Below are 19,447 nucleotides of genomic sequence, written 5' to 3' on the forward strand. Positions count from 1 at the left end.
TGAATTGTTTTATTGTAGGGTCGAATCTGCAAATGTGGGAAACTACACTAACTTTGAAAATACGAACTGTGAGAACTGGCCTGAAGGCTAAATTTTATTGAGCAATATGTAAAAGTCGCATTCTGGAAGATCCAACAATCATTCAAAAAGTCATATCTCCGAATATTAATACAAAAATAATTAAACTCTTACTGTGGTTTAAAGCCAATAAATCCACCTATATTTCATTTTTTATCCCATATTTGTAGGTTCCATAAACAAAAATTAGAATCACAAAAGTATTAACTGTCGATAACCGTCTACCTAAATTTAGGGAGCCATGGCTCAAGGCATAGAGTGATGATACCTTAATACGGGTAGCCATCGTTCGAATGTCACAATCTCAATGGCAATTCTTTTTTCAAACTTTCTTCAGGTACCGTAATATCGATTATTCCGATTTGACAGCTCGTAGCAAGAACCACGATCATGCGAACTCTAGCGGGATAAAAATGTAATATTTAGCATGGCCACCATCTTGAACCGAAATGTTACTAAAAATTAACAGATATATGAAATACGAAATGATTGAGTTTAAACAGTATTTTGCTACACTCAAGCATAAAACTCACCACTACACTGCAAATTATTTTCAATAGATAACAACAGCAAAAATAATTATGCGAAATAAAATAAAAAAGGTTTATTTAAATGTTAGGTAAATGCATTAACATCACAGAAGTGCAATAATAAATTATTTGTAATGGATTTCGTTTCCTTGCAGGTTGACGGTATCACAGACGTGTATTAATAGTTTATTTGTAATGTATTTCGTTTTCTTGCAAATTAACAGCAATCTCGCTCAGTTCCCACAGCTTGGCGGCACGCTTCTTATCTTTCGAGATGGCTGAGAGGTTCTGCTTCTTGCAGTCGCTGAAGTATTCTCCCGTCACATGCTCCACGTCTTTCGATACGCACAGGAATATCTGCGTCTGGGCTCCTTGCTCAGCAGTCTTAAAGCCAAAGAAAATTACAATTGCACGGTTATTCACAATACAGCATCAGCTAAAAACTCGGTAGAGACATCAGATTAGAGCGGGAACACCCGTTCTTAATTTTCAAAATGAAAAGTACTATTTTGTTTACCTTTCCAAATATGCTGAAGACAGATTCGAAACAAATCCTCATGTAATAAGGGGCATTTCTCATAATCTCAGTTTGAACAGTTCCGGGGTGTAAGCAATTTACTGTCACTCCTGAAATAAATTAAAAAAATTTTAAGTCCACTTTGAATCAAAATCACGTTGACAAATGTCAGCGGACAGAAATCTAACAAACTACTGAATGAAAAATAATAATAATAACGTGGCATTTATATAGCGCAGTTTAGTGTCATTTCACTTCAAGTGCGCTTAACTATAACAAACTTTAAAACGGTAATTTAGTATTAGTGGTCATGTTCTTAAAATTATTCCTACAGTGTACCTTACCCAATACAGATCTAATATTATAGCACTAAGTATACTGTTTATATAAAGTGATGACAAATCTTTTAATAACAATAACAGCAGGACAGGACAAAACAAGAATATTAAAACTAAAACATATTATAAAACAGGAGGCAGTTTGTGCTCAGAAATGAGAATCTTCTGTGCAGACACTTTAAAAAGGTACAATAAGGAGGCAACCGAAACCAAACAATTACCCGAAGTTTTAGAATATGACTTTTTATAAAATATTGCAAAGAAGTTTAGATTTTTTTATTGTAACAGGTAAGGCCTGTTACAATAAAAGAGCGATCATAGTAAACGGCTCGATTTGACCTAGAAAGTTCGATTAGACGATTACGAACATCTAGATCTGCTGACCTTAGAGTAAGCTGTCTATTGGTTAAGTTTTTTCGGACACATGGTTCCGATATATAGGCCGGCGCCATTCCTCGCAATGCTTTGAAGGTCATTAAGCAGATCTTTAACTCTATTCTTTCAGAGCATCGAAGCCAGTGAAGGCGATCCCTTAGAAGTGGGGATATACGACAATACTTAGATTCACCAAAAATCATTCTCACCGCATCATTAAAAAATGACTGGATTCTATTGATTTGTTTCTGAGGTTGGCCGGCATATGCACTGTTGCAATACGAGAGACGACGAACAAATTTATGAGTGACTTTGCTCCATCAAAAGGAAGGCATCTCCTGATTGATTTTATCTGCCTTAGATAGAAAAAACAAAAATTCGCTTTCAGAGACAAGTTATGCTTCGTCTGCAGATGGAAATTTGTCCCAATTAAATGGAATGGTGTCCCAGATAATCGAAGTAAATTAATATTTGGTTTCTGTTCAAATAACCGACTCTTCCGATAAACCAGTGTACCAATTAAGCAGAATCGACTGTATACCTTTTCCTCTCAATTTGTTGGCCAACTCAATGGTGAAATATACATTGGCCAGCTTGGAGTTGGAGTAGACTATGATTTCAGTTTTTGTGGTGCTCTGATCCAAATGGTCCAAATCCAATTTTGCAAAATCGTGGGCCACTGAAGATACATTGACGATGCGGCTGGGCGTCGACTTTCTTATCTTTCCTGAAATTAAATACATACAATCAACGTCAATAAAAACAATTCATGCTTCAGTGCAATATAATACTATTATTCAGAATTATTCTATTCTTATCCATCTTAACATACTTAAAACTGGAGAAAATTGGGTTCCGCTAACGGCTATTATTTTTGAAAATAATACATATATTTGATTTTAAAAAAAATTTTTACATAGTAGTCAACACACCCCCAACTATATAAATTAAAACCAACTTTGTAATACAACTCCGTAAGCTGAAGTTGAAGTCAGTTTTGGGTCATTTAGTGATGTGTAAAAAATCTATGTACCAATATTTTGTAATGTAAATTACATTACAAAAAAAATTGGTTTTAACTTTCACACAAATCATTACAAAAAAATAACAATTTCCGCATCTCCAGTGCCAGGATTTATTCCCCAATCTACAGGTTTAGGTTTAGTATAGCTTCCTTTTGATTAAATATTCTTCCACACAAGAGACAAGAAGAGACTCGTATCGCAATGTTTATGCATACATGTACATATTTATAGTTGGGACCTGCATACAAAGATTGGTAAGCAATATGCATATAGAATTATTGGACAGCAATACCTTTACAGCCATTCAGGTATGAAGTGTGTTAATATATTGCCTATATGTTTTTATATATCCTTAAAGAAAATATTTGAAATTATGTAGAAACTTTAAATGAACGTTGTGACAAAAATGACTTCAAATTTCTTTTCAAGTTTATAAATAACCACATAGAATCATCCCTCTTGGCCACAATCAAATCAATAACAAGAAGATAATAACTGTAGTGGCAAGATTCTAACAAGATTCCAAAATACCTTTACAAAATTTATTAAGTCATTTATTTTAACTTGTCTTCACTTAATTAAAACTTTACGGTCTCTTGTTTTTTGTTGTTGTTATTTTACATTCCTAATTATTGATTTATGTTTGCATTGGAATGTAACAATTAGCTCCGTAATAACTTAAGTACTTAGCTCCACAAAAAAATAGTAAAAATAAAAAGTGATCAAACGGTCCAGTCTTTAAACATCAACAACCTGCTAGATTAATAATAGCCAAACTCTGCATTAAATTCCATTAAAAGTTTACGAAATAAAAATAATCAGAAGCTGTCAAAGCAAAGTGTGCTAAGTGCCTAAACTATATCAAAAGTGATTAGTGATTTTATGTTTAATGTAACAGATCGCCAAATTACTTAACAATCATACTCTCATTCAATAATTATAAAAGTTAAAACAATCAGTAACTTGACAGTGAGTTAAGTGCAGTAAAATCAAAGTTATTTTCAAAATAGCCTTATCATTGTCACAAACTGAATTACATACATTATAAACATCGAAATTGACGATATCTTTCGACCAGGCCGTAGCTTAGTTTGTTAAGCGGTCGATTTTTGATTCAGTTCGTTATAGCGATGGTGCGTATTTGATCCTCAAGTAAATCAACAGATTTTTTTTGTATTTATTGTCCCTCTGTGCATCAATCGCGATACTGTGGAATTTCAGGTGCACTCAAATTCGAAATAAATATTTAAATTACTCTAAAAATGAGTCGACAGAGAAATGCACAAAATAAATCAATGACATCTAGCGACGCTGAGGAAGATGACAATAAAATCATTACTTATATCGACAAAAACTTTCGAGAAATGTGCGAAACAATTAATACCAAACTAAATATTCTGCCAGACATAAAAGACTCCATCGGCTTCATTTCCGCCGAGTACTAAAACCTGAAAAAAATGTTATCCGATTCTTTGAGCACAATAAAAAGTCTACAAACTGAGAACGTTAAGCTGAACACAGAAGTGCGCGATCTTAACGCGCGCATGTCCCACATGGAACAGATAGCCAGGGAAACCAACGTCGAGATCCAGTGCGTACCTGAGCATAAATCTGAGAACCTGATATCGATCGTAAAACAACTTGGAACCGTGATTTCCCGCCCCATTGCCAAGTCGGAAATAGTTAACATTCATCGGGTCGCTAAGATCAAACCAGATTCCAGAAGGCCCAAGTCAATCGTCGGGAAGCTCCCGAGCGTGAGGGCAAGGGATGAAGTCCTGGCTGCAGTCGTCAGCTACAACAAGAAAAACATGAACTCCAAGCTAAACTCAACACATCTAGGCATCGACGACATCAAATCACCGGTATACGTCAGCGAACACCTCACACCAGCAAACAAGGCCCTGCATGCAGCCACAAGGATTAAAGCGAAAGAAGCTAATTATAAATTCGTGTGGATCCGTAGTGGTAAAATTCTTGTTCGCAAAGATGAACACTCTGCGCATGTAGTGGTGATCCGCAACCAGGACCGTATTTTGTCTAAATTTCAATTGGTATATGTATATGTGTATGTATGTACGTGTGTATACATGTATGCACCTTACAGTGTTCTATTATTCTTTACTTACAGTGTTCTTATTGTAATATGTTGTAATAACTGTGAAGCATAATATTAAGCATGTTGTGTTTGTCTGTAATTGGTGATAATATCAACCGCGTTAGATGTAACTGTATGTGCGAGAGATTTTGATATGAATCACTGTTGACAAACAAAAAAACAAAAAAATTAAATAAAATAAAAAATAAAATTTAAAAAAATTAAAAAAAATTAAAAAAATATGAGTCATCGAACTGCACAACCCGCTCCGGAAATTTCACCTGGTTCTGATATATTCACAAAATGTGCTTAAAGTTAATTGAAAAAAATATATATATATTCATATTTTTCACTAAATATTAATTATGTTGATACTTAGGACGGGTTGTTTCGGAGAATTTGAACAATTCATCAAATTTCAATGTTCATTTTCAAGCTCTGTGAAAGATTTTTTCAAATTCTGTTTTTATTTCAGTTTTGTCAAGCAACTAGCCTACAATGATATTGTAACAGAACTTGAATAGGACTTTCACAGAACCCAAAAATGAACGTTGAAATTTGATGAATTGTTCAAATACTCCGAAACAACCCGTCCTTAGTATAAAAGAGATATTGTTTTTGAATTCAATGTGTTCCAAATAGTTTTTTTGTGACATCTATAGGTTACCGAAAAATTTCAGAGCGGGTCTTGGATGTAGACGACTCATATTGTTATTGGATGGTTGGTATTTATTCTTTGTAATTTTTTTTAATGTTTATTTATTTATTTATTGTTTGTTTGTAAATATTACATAATACAATTAATGAACTTAAAATGTCCAACTAGGCGATTGCCCGTTTTAGGACATTCCAATATGATAATGTTTTTACATGTAAAATTATAGTAAATTATAGTGTTGACTATTCTGTTGTTAAAAAAAATACATATGTATATTCATATTCTAGAATACTTTCAGTTATACCACGACATATTTTACTATTGTTTAGCTGACATAATAAACTAAAGAAATATTAATAGATAAAAACAAGAAAATGAATTTGAAAATGAAACTGAATTGAAGAAATTCTGTTGGTAAAGTAATACAAATGTATATTCATAATCTAGTATACTTTCAGTTATACCACGACATTTTTTTTTTTTTTTTTTACTATTGTTTAGCTGATATAATAAACTAAAGAAATATTAAAAGATAAAACAAGGAAATGAAAAATAACAAAAAATAAAAAATGAAAGTAAAGAAGGAACTTTTCCTTTAAGGAAAAATATCACGAAGAATTGAACAATTTTCGAACTTTCTTTATGTAAAAATACAGTTCCTGTAATGCTAATATAATACCAATATAAGTTAAAATGTAAAGAAGAATGTAAAGAAAACAAAATTTACAATTTAATTACTGTTTTTTAGCATATTCTCGCATTCAGCTCTCCCCAAGACCAGAAGCCAATTGTTTACCTGCATACGCAGAATATTAGTACTCTTTGCCTTCCATGCATCAGGTATGAGATTGAGCAGTTTAGGGCCTAAGTATGAGAATTGTCTCTGTGCTAAAGATGAGGAAGTGGTGGGCGGAACTGTTGGGTTTTTTTTTGCATGTCTTGTATTATGACAGTGGTTTACGGAAGCTAAGTAGTGCCTCTGTTTTTGAGTATGTAATATGATTTTCCTCATATATAATTGTCTTACATCAAGAACACGAAACTCTGCGAACAATGAATCGCTGGGGTACCTGAAAGGTTTTTTCAGTATGACTCTTATAAGCGATTTCTGGGATTTAGCTAAGGGATCGAGTATGGTTTTAGCACAACCTCCCCAACCTAAGGAAGCATAGTCTAGTATGGAATTGCACATTGCAAAGTAAATTCGTTTCAAATCATTTAGACATAGAATATATCTTATTGCTATAAACAGATGTGTAAGTTTCCTGACCTTTGTGGAAGTAAAGGCTATGTGTTTGTCCCATCTCAGAAATTTATCAATGATAATTCCTAGGTATCTTATATTGTTCACACATTCTAAGGTATTGCATTTACATGTAATAGTGTCGTAACAATGGTGTATTCTAATGTTAATAATTTCTTGTGGTTGACCCGCTTGAGTTGAACTGAAGCAGATGAATTTCGTTTTATCCGAGTTTAGAGTGAGGAGATTACTATCTAGCCACTGTTTAACTTTGTTTATGCCAAATTCAGCTTTAATGCAAGACTCATTCCAGGTTTTGCCTTCGAATAAAAGTACTGTATCGTCAGCAAATGTAATAATGTGGTCTGCAAATGAAGTATTACATAAGTCATTTATATAAACATTAAACAATATGGGACCTAGTGTACTTCCTTGCGGTACGCCATATTTAATATTGGCTGGATCACTTAGAGTACCGTTAATATCCACTCTTTGGCTCCTGTTTTCTAGGTAACTAACAAACCACTTGAAAATTTGACCCTGTATCCCAATTCGCTGTAGTTTATTCAGCAGAATTTTGTGCGAGATAGTGTCGAACGCTTTAGCTAGATCTAAAAAAAGTGCAATGCATTTATTACCTTTATCTAGATTATTTGAGATGATTTTTGTCAAATTAGCGATGGCGTTTTCAGTGCTTAAACCTTTGCGAAAGCCGAATTGTCTACTAGAAAGGATGTTGTTATTTTCGAGATAGAGGATGAGACGGTTCTTTACAATTTTCTCCATAATTTTAGAGACAGAGTTGAGCAAGGAAACAGGCCGGTAATTATGTATCAGTGATTTGTCCCCACTTTTATGCAGTAAAATGACGATTGACTGCTTTAAATGGTTAGGGAATTTCCCTGATTTAAAGCTTAGATTCGCAATGAACGCAATCGGTATGGCTATGTATACTTTAATGATTTTTAGAAGATTTGATGAAATCTTATCGGGACCACATGCATTTGATGACTTAAGGTCGTCAATTATCTTCATGACTTCGTTAGTTGAAGTTGTGATTGAGTCTATTTTGTGACCGATCCTAGGGATAGTTAAATTGGCGAGAGCGGTTTCTGATTTCTTACACTTATCGAGAATTTTTTTCGCAAGTGTGTCACCCACAGATGAAAAGTAACTGTTTGCAAAGTTTGCCATATCTTTGGGGACTTCAGAGTTTGATGTGTTAATGTATAGCGATTTTATTTCAGAAGATTTATTGATTTTGGATTTGGTTATGTTGCGAAAGGTATCCCAAAAACGTTTTGGATTGCAGTTGTTTTCGTAAATGAGTTTTTTATAATAATTTTCTTTCGCCGATGTAATTAATTTCTTACACAAATTCCTATATTTTTTATAATAACATTGTAATATCAAATTCTCAGGATATGTTTTTGCCTTTTCATGAAGATTATTTCTTCTGTGAATCGATTTAACTAGCCCCAGGGTGATCCATGGTGTGAATTTAATTTGTTTATTAGATACGGTTATATTACTTGTGTGTTTTGATATATACTCGTGTAGTTTGATAATAAATTCTTTCATTGCTAAGTCAGTGTCTGATTTATCTAGAACATTTCGCCAGTTTTCTGCGCTCAAGTCCTCAATTAACTTGTTGAAATTAGTTTTAGCAACGTATTTAATTTTCGAAGAAGTGGGAGGCTTGTTTTTAAGACAAAGAGATGTTGTATAGTGGTCTGAAATAGTTGAGTGTATAACAAAAGTGTCAATAAAGTTAATATTTTTTACATTGATGTGATCAAGACAGGATTTACTCGAGCCCTGTTCACGAGTAAAGCTGTTAATAGTCTGTGTGAAACCATTTTCCGTGAGTAGACATAGATAATCGATTGATTGACGGTGGTAGTCAGGGATAGTGTTAATGTTTAAATCTCCCATTATAATTTGCTGTTCAAATTTTTTCGCATTGTTTAAAATTGCTTGCAATGAAGAAAGGAAGGGGTCAATATTGATGAAGGAAGGAGATCTGTAAATAGCAAATATGCATATGTTATTATTCAATACTATTTTCATACAGTTTGATTGTGCTAAAGTAATTTCCTCTACATGAGCTTTAATTCCGTCCTTGATGTAGATGACAATTCCACTGGATTTGTTGAGGTTGGTTGTGGTGTGATATTCAGAGTAATTGTGGATTGATTTTACGGTGTAGTATTTATTTAACCAGCATTCGGTTAATATTATAACATCGAAAGATGAATTAAATTGATCCAGAAAAATTGTAAAGTCATCGAGATTTGATATGCTTCTAATATTCTGGTGTATGATTTTTAGACTATATGAGTCCCAGTTATAGTTGTTTAAATTCTCCAGATCTCGAATTATATTCATATTAATGCTAATTACAGAATCATTGTAATTATCCGAAGGTAACTGAAACATAATTATGATTAAATTTACTATGATGTGTGGTGGTGAACCCGTAGTTCTTTTGCGAAAAGTCTGCAAACAAAAAGTTGAAAACGAAAGTGTAAATTACTGTGTTGTTAATGTGTGTTTTATTAATATATTGTATAGTAGATTGTGAGTTCTGATAATTCGAGTATGATGCGTATTTTACTTCGAGATGAAAGTTGATTCCACTAATTATATTAGATATAAAAGATGTTATAAAAGATGATGGTGTTGGTATGTTTCGTATAGAGCAATCTAAGCAGTTGATGATTATGTAGATATCTGTCATGAAGGCTGCAAATACAATAAATATGAAAACAATAAAATCAATAAAATGGCCAAATGTAAAGTATGTGCTGATTCTGTAGAGGAGTTGATGCGAAAAAAAATGCCAAAAAACAATAATTAAATACCATAACATGCGAAAAATGCAAAGAAGAACCAATACTAGGACATATTTATGTAAATTAAGATTTTTTCCAGATTTACATAGATTTGTTGGGAACATAATCTTACAAAGATTCTCGCTGCTTGTGATACGTACATATGAGTTTGATTGAAGCACAGAGAGAGAGAATAGAGAGAGTGCAATATTATGAGATAATGAGAGAACATTATATAACATGAATGATAATGTTGATACATAGTATTCCAACTTAAAATATATTTTAACCGTAAAGTGCATACTATAGTGTATAATGCTTCTGATTGTAATTGTTAGGTGTGATAAAGGACAATAATTAAATTTAGTAACATGTGAAAAATGCAAAAGTATGATTAAAAATGTGCGAATAAAATATGTAAATAAAACAGTAGTAAAGGTTTTTGAGAAATACAAAAACATTATTTTGACCGAGCTCGAGCATTTGTAGTTAATGTAAATTCTGTAAATACAAGTGAATATAATAAAAGTTAGCCAAAATAAAAAGATTATTGAAGAAAATAAGAGCATCATATAGTGAGTAAATAAGATATTACTACTCTGATTCCTACGAGAACATGCAGGAAGAATAATATTTACACAGTAAACAGATATTTTAAAGAATACTAAAACAGCGTGGTTTTTGTTGCTTAGAGGAAGAGTATGGTTAGAATTTTTAATTGTAAGATTCGCTATTTTTATAATAATTTTGATGTTACTAGGGAAAGCTACTAATGAAAGTAAGAATGAATTATTTTGATAAATATTAGGTATTATGCTTAGGGTGTGTGAAAAGTATATAGCGGTAATATTCAAATAAAAACTTGTAGTGAAAGTATTATTTATGGAGATATATAATTTTTTTTTAGAGAGAGCTAAAGAAACGTGAGTTACAGTCAAAGGAGGTAAATTATAATAAAAATAGTGAATACTGATATAAACAATTTTCACACTGATATTGTTGCTACATGAAAGAACTCCTAAAAAGAGTAAGAATGCATTATTTTCAATTAAAACATTATTATTTTTAAAGACAAAGAAAAAACTCATGAGAAAACTTGCGATGAATATGATATTATCCGGATTATTTTTGTTTAGCAGTGCAGTAAATGTTGAGGTACTTTTTATCATCTGTCACAGTTGTTGGCGTTTTTCTCGATCAAGATCAGTGATGTTTTTAATCGTAATAATTTTGGATGTATCCGTATGTCTTAGCAGAATGCGCCCCGATGATGACCAAGAGTATTTGTAGTTATTTTCTCTGGCGAATTTTTTAGTTTGGGAGAGTAAGAATTTTCCTTTTTGCGTTAGATGATCTGACACGTAAATCCGTTTTGCTTCTTGAGATAGCCCTAGATCTGCTGTATTGAGTTTGCTTGAACTGGAGGTAGAGGATTTTTTATAGTCTTTGATTTTGAGTAGGAAGTCATCTCGAGATTTAATACTATTGAACGACACTATTACAGATCTGGGATTTTTTTCGGACAGTTTTGGTCCTAGTCTGTACATTTTATTGATTTCAGATTGTAAAGGTATCGTGGTATCTCCGTAATTTATGATTTTTGATATTTTTTTAAGAGTTTCCATAATATTTTCATTGTTTGCTTCAGGGATGCCTCTGATGTCGATATTGCACATCTGTGTAATGTACTCCAGCCGGTCAATTTTGTCGTCCTGATGAGAAGTAGTATTTTCTAATACAGCGTTTTGTTTTTTTAATTCTAGCATATCAGTAATGACCCTTTCTTGCGAGGATTCGATGTCAGTTATTCGTTTTTTTAGAAGGTCTTGCTGATCCGCTAAAAATTTATATGAATCAAGGATTTCTTTGTTTTGTGCGATAATCGAATCATATTTTTGTTCCACAAAATCCATTATTGTTTTTTTGAAATTGTTTAATTCTAAGATAAACTTATCCGACGTAAATATACCGCTTGCGCCATCTGCGGTTGATGAAGGAAACTTCTCTGCGTCTGTTGACTGTTGAGTTAGATGTTTGGTAGGTTTGCCGGTAGATGGTTCTTGATCGATTTTTTCATCACAATAATTCATATTCCTGGTCTTTTTTTTAGTAAAAGCTTTAGAGCATTTTTTACATTTCCACTGAGAATTACGAGCACCACATATGTTTTCACCAATCTCTGCACAAACAAGATGATAGCCATTATCACAGACAACACAAGATATGAATTCGGCTGGACTGTCAATATTTTTGTCGCAAACGATGCATAGTGAATTCATGTTGAAATAAATTTATAAAAAGTGATTTCGCTGTGAATAAAATTGATTGAATGATGTTTAATATTGATAGTTTCAACACAGTTTAGGCACTTTTGTATTTTTTAACAGCTGGCTCGTTTTAGTACAGAATGACAGATTTATTTTTATTATTTGTTTTTTTTTTGACAGTTAACATGCAATTTCTTTGTGAAGACAAAAAAACATGAAAAAATAGCACTTCACAAGATATAAATGCACTGATTTGAAGCGCGGTCTTTGATTTCTAATAGTTTAGATCTTTGAGTTTAGTACACTTCAGTTTTATGTTGATTTTTATTAAATTATAGCAGACGTAAGAATATGTCAACACTAGACTCAGTAGGTAGGATTGGTCGATGTTACGTCTGTTGTGTTAAATTAATAAATTTCAAAAAGGATATCGGTTGTCGTGGACCTTATATGTAGTGACACTCAAATGAAAATGAACTTATAGGTATGCGTGCAGTATTGAGGGTGCGGGTTATTCGCGCTTACAAGTATGCATGTGTATAAGTTAATAAAGATGATTATTTTCTATACTCACCAAGTAAAATATTAGTGAAAAGGAAAGGTCCAAAATGGTTGCACTGCATCAGGATCTGCAAACCATCATCTGTGGTTTTGGTGCCCATTCCTCCCGCTCCCGCATTGTTCAGGAGAATGTCGATGCGAGCCTCTTCCTTGAGGATCTCTTTGGCGCAACTGCGTACACTTGCTAGGTCCGTGAAGTCTACGCGTTTCAACTGGAATTCATGTCAAATATCATTTAATTTACTGTTAAATATCATCTTTTTGTTGAGTTCAAAACAAATAAAAAAAATTGAGACTTGTATACTGTCAGAAAAGATTAAACACAAGTTTTTTCTGACAGCAATATGATTAATTAGTCACAGAAGGATTATAGCTACTAACTTTATGATTATTCATATTTATTTTTTAATGTCAACTCATTTTGATTGTGCTGATTTGGTTTCTGTATTTAAATAACACATACCAAATTGATTCAATAGTTCAACTGCCCGGACTTTACAGCCTGGGAATCGAATATGGACATCTCTAAATAGTATAAAATAATGTTGCTTTCCGTGTCTGTCTGTTTGTGCGCTCAGTTCTTTAACCTACGAAACCATACTCGAACCATCGCTAATATTGTCTTCAATAATTAAATATTTATTTTATTATTTACGCTCTTCAGGCCTTCATAAAACAAGCATTAATTGCATTACATAGTGCATTTAAATTAAATAAAAGAAATAATAATATTTTTATTCCCATCTGCATTATGAATGGGATTTGGAATTTAATTTCTCCATGTTGGCAGTGAAAAAACAATAGAATACTAAAAAAATAAGAAACGAACAAAATGAATCAACATAATTACAATAAATACAAAGAAGAGGAAAGAGAGAAGAAAGGTATTGAAAAAGGCGTGGAGTCAAGACCAAATCTGCTGAGCTCAGGATGATAATAGGAAAGATAATTATCTATTTTAACCTTTCCGGGAGTATTTTTTTATTTTTTTATAATATTTAATTTTTATTTAATATTAAATTTACAATTACATGTTATTACATTACATTAAGTTTATTTTCTTTTTATTACAGTACATCGTGATACACCTTTTTTTAGAGCAAATGCTCGTGTTAAAAAGGCGGAGAAACGCGTGTAAATAGTAATTTAACATATTTTTTCAGAGAGTGTAATGATAATGAAAAGAATTTTTATTTTTTAATATAACAAAATAAAAATTTTATATGTCACAAAATTTTATCAAATAGAAAAGAGAAAAGGATGTAAAAGAAAGAAAGAGATAAGAATAAGAAATAAGAGAAAAAGAGAAATTTATTTATGGACGCTAATGGACGACGGTACACACTTTCGCCAAAGGAGTATGGACGACAGGGGTTGCATATTCATATTCAATGCATATTCTGTAAATATGTATCGTATTGCTATCTATGGGCATATTACTGTTACTTTATACCAATTTTAAACATTTTACATCATTATCGACAGAGATATTGGCTGTTATTTATTTTGCATACTATCATAAAATTTAATCAAAAAATGTATTTTTTTATTTTTGTAAAAAAAACTCACTCCCCAGAGCACGGCCAGCATTACATAACTTACTCCCGGAAAGGTTAAAATGCCTTAGACTTAAAAAAGAGAAAAAAATGATTTGACTGTTGATTGAACCTTTCTACCCAGGAACTGGAGTCCACAACACTACCACTTGGCATTAATATGGAAATATATGAACTGCTTACCACGGTTTAAAGCCAATAAATCCACCGAGATTTCGCCCATAATCCCATATTTTTAGGATATATAAATTTGTCACATTATGACAAGCGATCGCTCAAAACGTTTTTGCAAATTTGCCATAATATCCCAAAAATCACTCGAGTGGATGTAATGTCATCTGATTTCATAAAAATGCGTACATGTTGTGTGTACTTGATTGCAACCAAAAGTCGATAGAATGCAATTTCATCGACAACGAGACTATCTGCTGAGTTTCAGTAAAATCGGATGTCAGGTTAATTTCCATTCCCAACATTTGTATTCATTCATTACCGAAAACAAAGTGGATTTCAAATACATATATTTAAAATTGATGAAATGGTTGCTTACAGTGACGTTGTTATTTCCAGTCTCCTGGATGATGTCTTGCCTGACCTTCTCCCCCTTCACCATGTCTCTGCAGGTCATCACCACGCGAGCCCCCCTCCGTGCAAAGTCTCTGGCAGACTCCATTCCAATACCTGCAATTAAACCCTTTACTAATTACTAAATTTCATATAGAAATCCTCTCAACATTATAGTAAAGGTACAAATGTAGATCTAGTGAAGAAGGATAATAAAAAACATCTTTAATACTTTGATGTTTTAAATGAAAATGTGTGCCTCCATCTAACATCTGTAAGAAGGCATAGTGTGTACATTATTGAATATAGAATTCGGTCGCTGTGGTACATGGTACTCTTTTTACTGCGTTGTACTACATGGAATATAGTTACAAGAAGGCTATAATAACATACATCGATAATAATAATTGTAATTAAGGATAACATAATACATACATACATTTACATTTTGCATGGATTCTATATAATTTTAATAGCAAATTTTACTTTTTGATTACTGTTCCACTAATTTATTTCGTATGCTCTATTTACTTATTATTTTTTTAATTTTCCGTTAAATACTGTTAAAAAAAATTATCTTTCCCGTGTATGCATTAAAAATAAACATTACTATTTCCAAATAATAAAATTTTAATATCAAACGTCAAAAATGTTGTCAATAACTCTAACCACATTTTTACTTAAAAAATTGAGAGAACTCGATATTTCGAAAACACATTGGTTTTTATTAGGAATTTGTAAGGAAACTGTACCTTCACTTTTATCTCTTTCATATAATAAAAAATAACTTTTAAAGTTAAACCGATTTCTACGATAGTGACTCGAAATATGAATTATTCATTTTGGCTATTTTCAGGATTTTATTGATTGCATCCAGTTTTAGGTCAAACTGGAAAGAATTATTATTTATCTTTCTAAAGTCAAAAAAAATGTGTTTCCGCATGATAGAAAAAAAGATAAAAATACTTTTATAAAACATGGACACCCGGTCATATATGACCATAAAAATGAAACATATTATGGCGAATGCATATGAACAAAATATAAGAATCCTGAAGAAATCATACGGAAGGATCAATTCTCAGCTCAACTATCACTGCAATTCAGTACCTATGTAATATTTTCTCATTGCAAAACATAATTTTTTTAAATGAACCCATAAAAATTTTGCATTTTGAAAGAGCAGTGGGGCTAATTGACAAGGTCCTCTGTAGGCCAATTTATAATTACGATTCCTTTCCTTCTGTTAATACCAATGGCTAAATGTCAACATCTCAGTAACAATGTGGGTGGTTTATTTATGGTAACAACAGATCATATTTTTGAAAGTGAGGTGTACTTTTGTTTCCTATTTTTGCCAGAAAGCCTGTTCTAGATAGATGTTAGTAATCGTCTAATCGAACTTTCTAGGTCAAATCGAGCCGTTTACTATGATCACTCTTTTAGTGTAACAGGCCCGCTCATCTGGAATAGACTTCCCTCAGCTCTTACTAATCTCCAGAATTTGGCTGTATTTAAACTGGCTTTAAAAACAAAATTATTTAAAAAATCTTACCATTCATAAATTTTAACTTCTTTTTAATATTTTATAATAAGCCATGATCTAAAACTTCCGGTAATTGTTTGGTTTCGGTTGTCTCCTTATTGTACCTTTTTAAAGTGTCTGCTTAGAAAATTTTCATTTCTGAGCACAAACTGCCTCCTGTTTTATATTATGTTTTAGTTATAATATTATTATTTTGTCCTGTCCTGCTGTTATTGTTATTCTAGGTTTTTTCATCACTTTGTATAAACAGTATACATATTTAGTGTTATAATATTAGATCTGTATTGGGTAAGGCACAATGTAAGAATAATTTTAAGAACCACTAATACTGAATTACCATTTTTAAGTTTGTTATAGTTAAGCGCACTTGAAATGAAATGACACTAAAGTGCGCTATATAAATGCCTTATTAATGTTGGTTCATTCCTTGAAAGCTTTCATTACCATCTTCGTTTTACCTATCAAAATGCTTATCAAACAATGTACCAATTTCTTCATATAAAATTTTTGTAAATTAGTCTGTCTTATAGCATATCCGATACGGATATCCATAGTCCACACAGGATATCCGTAGTCAACACATAGTGAGAGAGGTACAGTAAAAACTATGTGTCAACCTTATATACATGTAACTAATAAAATGAACTCTAAATGCTTCAAATTTTCATCAGCTTTAGGGTTAATATAATATTGAGACTTACCGGAACTGGCTCCAGTTATAACCGCAGTTTTTCCATCTAACCGCTCATTTCCTTTGAAGATGCCCAAAGTCCACCAGGCATATAGCTTCAGCAAGCCAAAGACGCCAAGAATAACTCCCACAATTGTCACGGCACAACAACAGCAGCATTCCGACATATTAAGGCTGTACAAATCAACTTCTTAACAAAACCCTGATGAAACAGCACAAAACTATGCTTTTAAACTTTGTGATACAAATGTATAGTAAATCGATAAAAAAATTACATAAGTAAAAAAATAGCAAGCCTCAAATATGTAGATAGTATTTTTTTATCTTTTGGCATGTGTTCTTCTTATCAAAACATAAATACCATTACAATTTCAGATAAAACCTTGACATTGCTTGCGTAAAAATTACTTTACAATAATGAATAAGAGATCTGATTATACAGCTGTTTTTTAGACTAGTGTCTCACGATTAGAAATTCAAGAATTTTCCACAAACAAAATGTTTCAACATGGCATACTCTGTTTTTGTAATATATAACTATATTATTGGATGAATTAACAAATATTTTATCTTGTTACCTTCCTCTCCTAATTATTAATCTCAATTACACAAGTATTACATACTTTCCTCACCATGTAAGTCTAATCTCCAACAAATCTGAAACCCTTTCCTAACCTAACTTTTCCAGGAAATGTATTTTTCCAGTAATGATTTTCATCTGTCAAAACAAACCCCTTGCTTTTGAGTAGGTACATTATTTTAAAAACTGAACATTCATTTAAAATAATGAGGCAAATCAACTAAGAAAGTACCTGACCAAACCATTTTAATAGGTAGTCAATATATTTTTTAATATCTCCTACTCAGATTAATTTTATGGCATATGAAATTATTATTAAATACCTTTAGTGAATAATTTTATCAAACGGTATATTTTGCAACGTCTACAGGAAGAATAAATTACCATTACAGTGCTAATTACAGGAATTGTGTCGGGAGGGTCTTGCCATTTTCAGTCATTACCATGGTTTGATCTGGACAAAACTGGGGCTTCACCATAGACACATGAATATTAGTAGACCTGCCCTAAGTGATTAAAAGCGTATTATCCCCACTCCCCATACCGGTTCCATTGGAGCCATATATTTTGACCATATATTTTGGGCTCGCGTATGGCCTCAAGTGAAATTTGAAAATGTGACGTCATCATTCTTGTGCGAACTATGGTCGAGGCATCATCGGTTCATTTTACGAAATAACACGGCAAAATGCTGACTTGTGATATGAAAACTTGTAAAAATAGATGTGAAAAAGAGAATAAACCCAATTGTCGTATTACATTCCATAAGTAAGCATTATTTTACTTTATTTTAAGCTTATTCACACCGTATTATATGGATCAGTTTTAGAAACATATACTATCACATCACAATGTAGCGATTCTCAAGTGTGCTCATCGTTGTTTACTGGGGTAAGTAAATTATGAAACATTTGTAAAAGTGTCTTAACTAAATACTCTGAAACTAACTACGACTCTGCAAACAGAAGAAATTTAGTTTGCCGAATTTGGACTTCGCAAATTAGTTCATAACGTGGCGAGTAATTTGCGCTCCCATGTAAAAATGTCTATTCATTCAAAAGCAGATTTTACTTTTAAGAAGTAAATGGTGATATTATAATGCGAGATGCCTATTTACTGTCAGATTGATTTATTGACGAATCACAGTCAGCCTTACTCCCTTCGTTCTTCAACAGTTGATTTTACCCCTCGCCATTATCTTCTCGTCTATTAATTCCTATGTCTGTGGGCTTCACCGTCCGCACGGTTTTTGAAAATGGCCATTCTTTCGACCCACCCAGCCAGCTTTCCGGTTGCACTCCCGGCAAATAAACAAAATTTTCAGTAGTGGGCTGAAAATAACCCAAGGCAACTTCACGAGAAACCTCTTCACTTCCCAAAAGTAACTGTGTGGTGTGCCATTTCCAGATTTGGGGTAATTGGGCTTTATTTTTTTAAGAGAATGGACAACGCTCAACATTATGTTTCTGTTAGAATTTTTTTTTAACCTCTTTTGGAAGAACTAAAGGAGGAAACAGATCTGAGAGACATCTGGTTTCAACAGGACGGTGCTACGGCCCATACTGCTAGAGTATGTCAATGACGAAACTGCGACAGAAGAGCCCTGCACGCCTCGTCTCTCTGAGAGGTGACGTTGGGCGGCCCTTGTGCCTGCCTTATTTGAGCATTTGCGAATTTTTCCTGTGGGGCTATCTGAAGGAAAGTGTTTTTAAACATCAGCCTCACACCTCAGAAGAACTCAAGGTTCGAATTCGGGAGGACATCACCGCTAATGAAATCACCGCTATACCCGTGGAGATGTGCCAAAATGCAGCCGAAATCTTCAGAAATTGCCTTCATCAATCTATCAATGGCCTTCATCTTTCTGATGTCGTCTTCAGGACTTGATGTATATAACGGCATGATGTACCGAATAAAATAAAATAAACCCTTTTTCTTTAAGTTGCGCTGTTTTTGTTTTTAATAGCCCTTCAAAACTGTACTGTC

General features: G+C 32.7%; 1 protein-coding gene across 4 annotated transcripts; it reads right to left on the minus strand.

The window, feature by feature from the left end:
* Window positions 1-675: 675 nt before the first annotated feature.
* Window positions 676-17,888, minus strand: LOC149411698 (retinol dehydrogenase 12-like). 4 transcript variants are annotated; one of them, XM_089646738.1, is made up of 7 exons: window positions 17,846-17,888; window positions 16,892-17,083; window positions 14,631-14,761; window positions 12,538-12,736; window positions 2,380-2,565; window positions 1,126-1,235; window positions 676-992 (listed from the first exon to the last, which is right to left on the minus strand). In XM_089646738.1, the coding sequence occupies exons 2-7, from the start codon at window positions 17,046-17,048 to the stop codon at window positions 795-797; spliced, it is 981 nt and encodes a 326-aa protein (XP_089502864.1). In that variant the 5' UTR covers window positions 17,049-17,083; window positions 17,846-17,888; the 3' UTR covers window positions 676-794. The 4 variants fall into 4 exon arrangements, with proteins under 4 accessions (XP_089502864.1, XP_089502865.1, XP_089502863.1 ...); XM_089646739.1 differs by lacking the exon at window positions 17,846-17,888 and adding an exon at window positions 17,514-17,831; XM_089646737.1 differs by lacking the exon at window positions 17,846-17,888 and adding an exon at window positions 17,460-17,831.
* Window positions 17,889-19,447: the final 1,559 nt, after the last annotated feature.

This window comes from Hesperophylax consimilis, chromosome 25 (assembly GCF_061612785.1).
Source record: "Hesperophylax consimilis isolate HC1 chromosome 25, BYU_Hcon_1.0, whole genome shotgun sequence".
NCBI classification, from domain to species: Eukaryota; Metazoa; Arthropoda; class Insecta; order Trichoptera; family Limnephilidae; genus Hesperophylax; species Hesperophylax consimilis.

Excerpts from the sequence above, each read along its gene's own strand:
- LOC149411698 (XM_089646738.1), bottom strand. The coding sequence starts at position 17,048 with ATGTCGGAATGCTGCTGTTGTTGTGCCGTGACAATTGTGGGAGTTATT. Across the intron at positions 2,566-12,537 it reads TTTCACTAATATTTTACTTG|GAAAGATAAGAAAGTCGACG; the intron begins GTGAGTATAGAA and ends ATTTAATTTCAG. Across the intron at positions 993-1,125 it reads TCTTCAGCATATTTGGAAAG|ACTGCTGAGCAAGGAGCCCA; the intron begins GTAAACAAAATA and ends TTTGGCTTTAAG.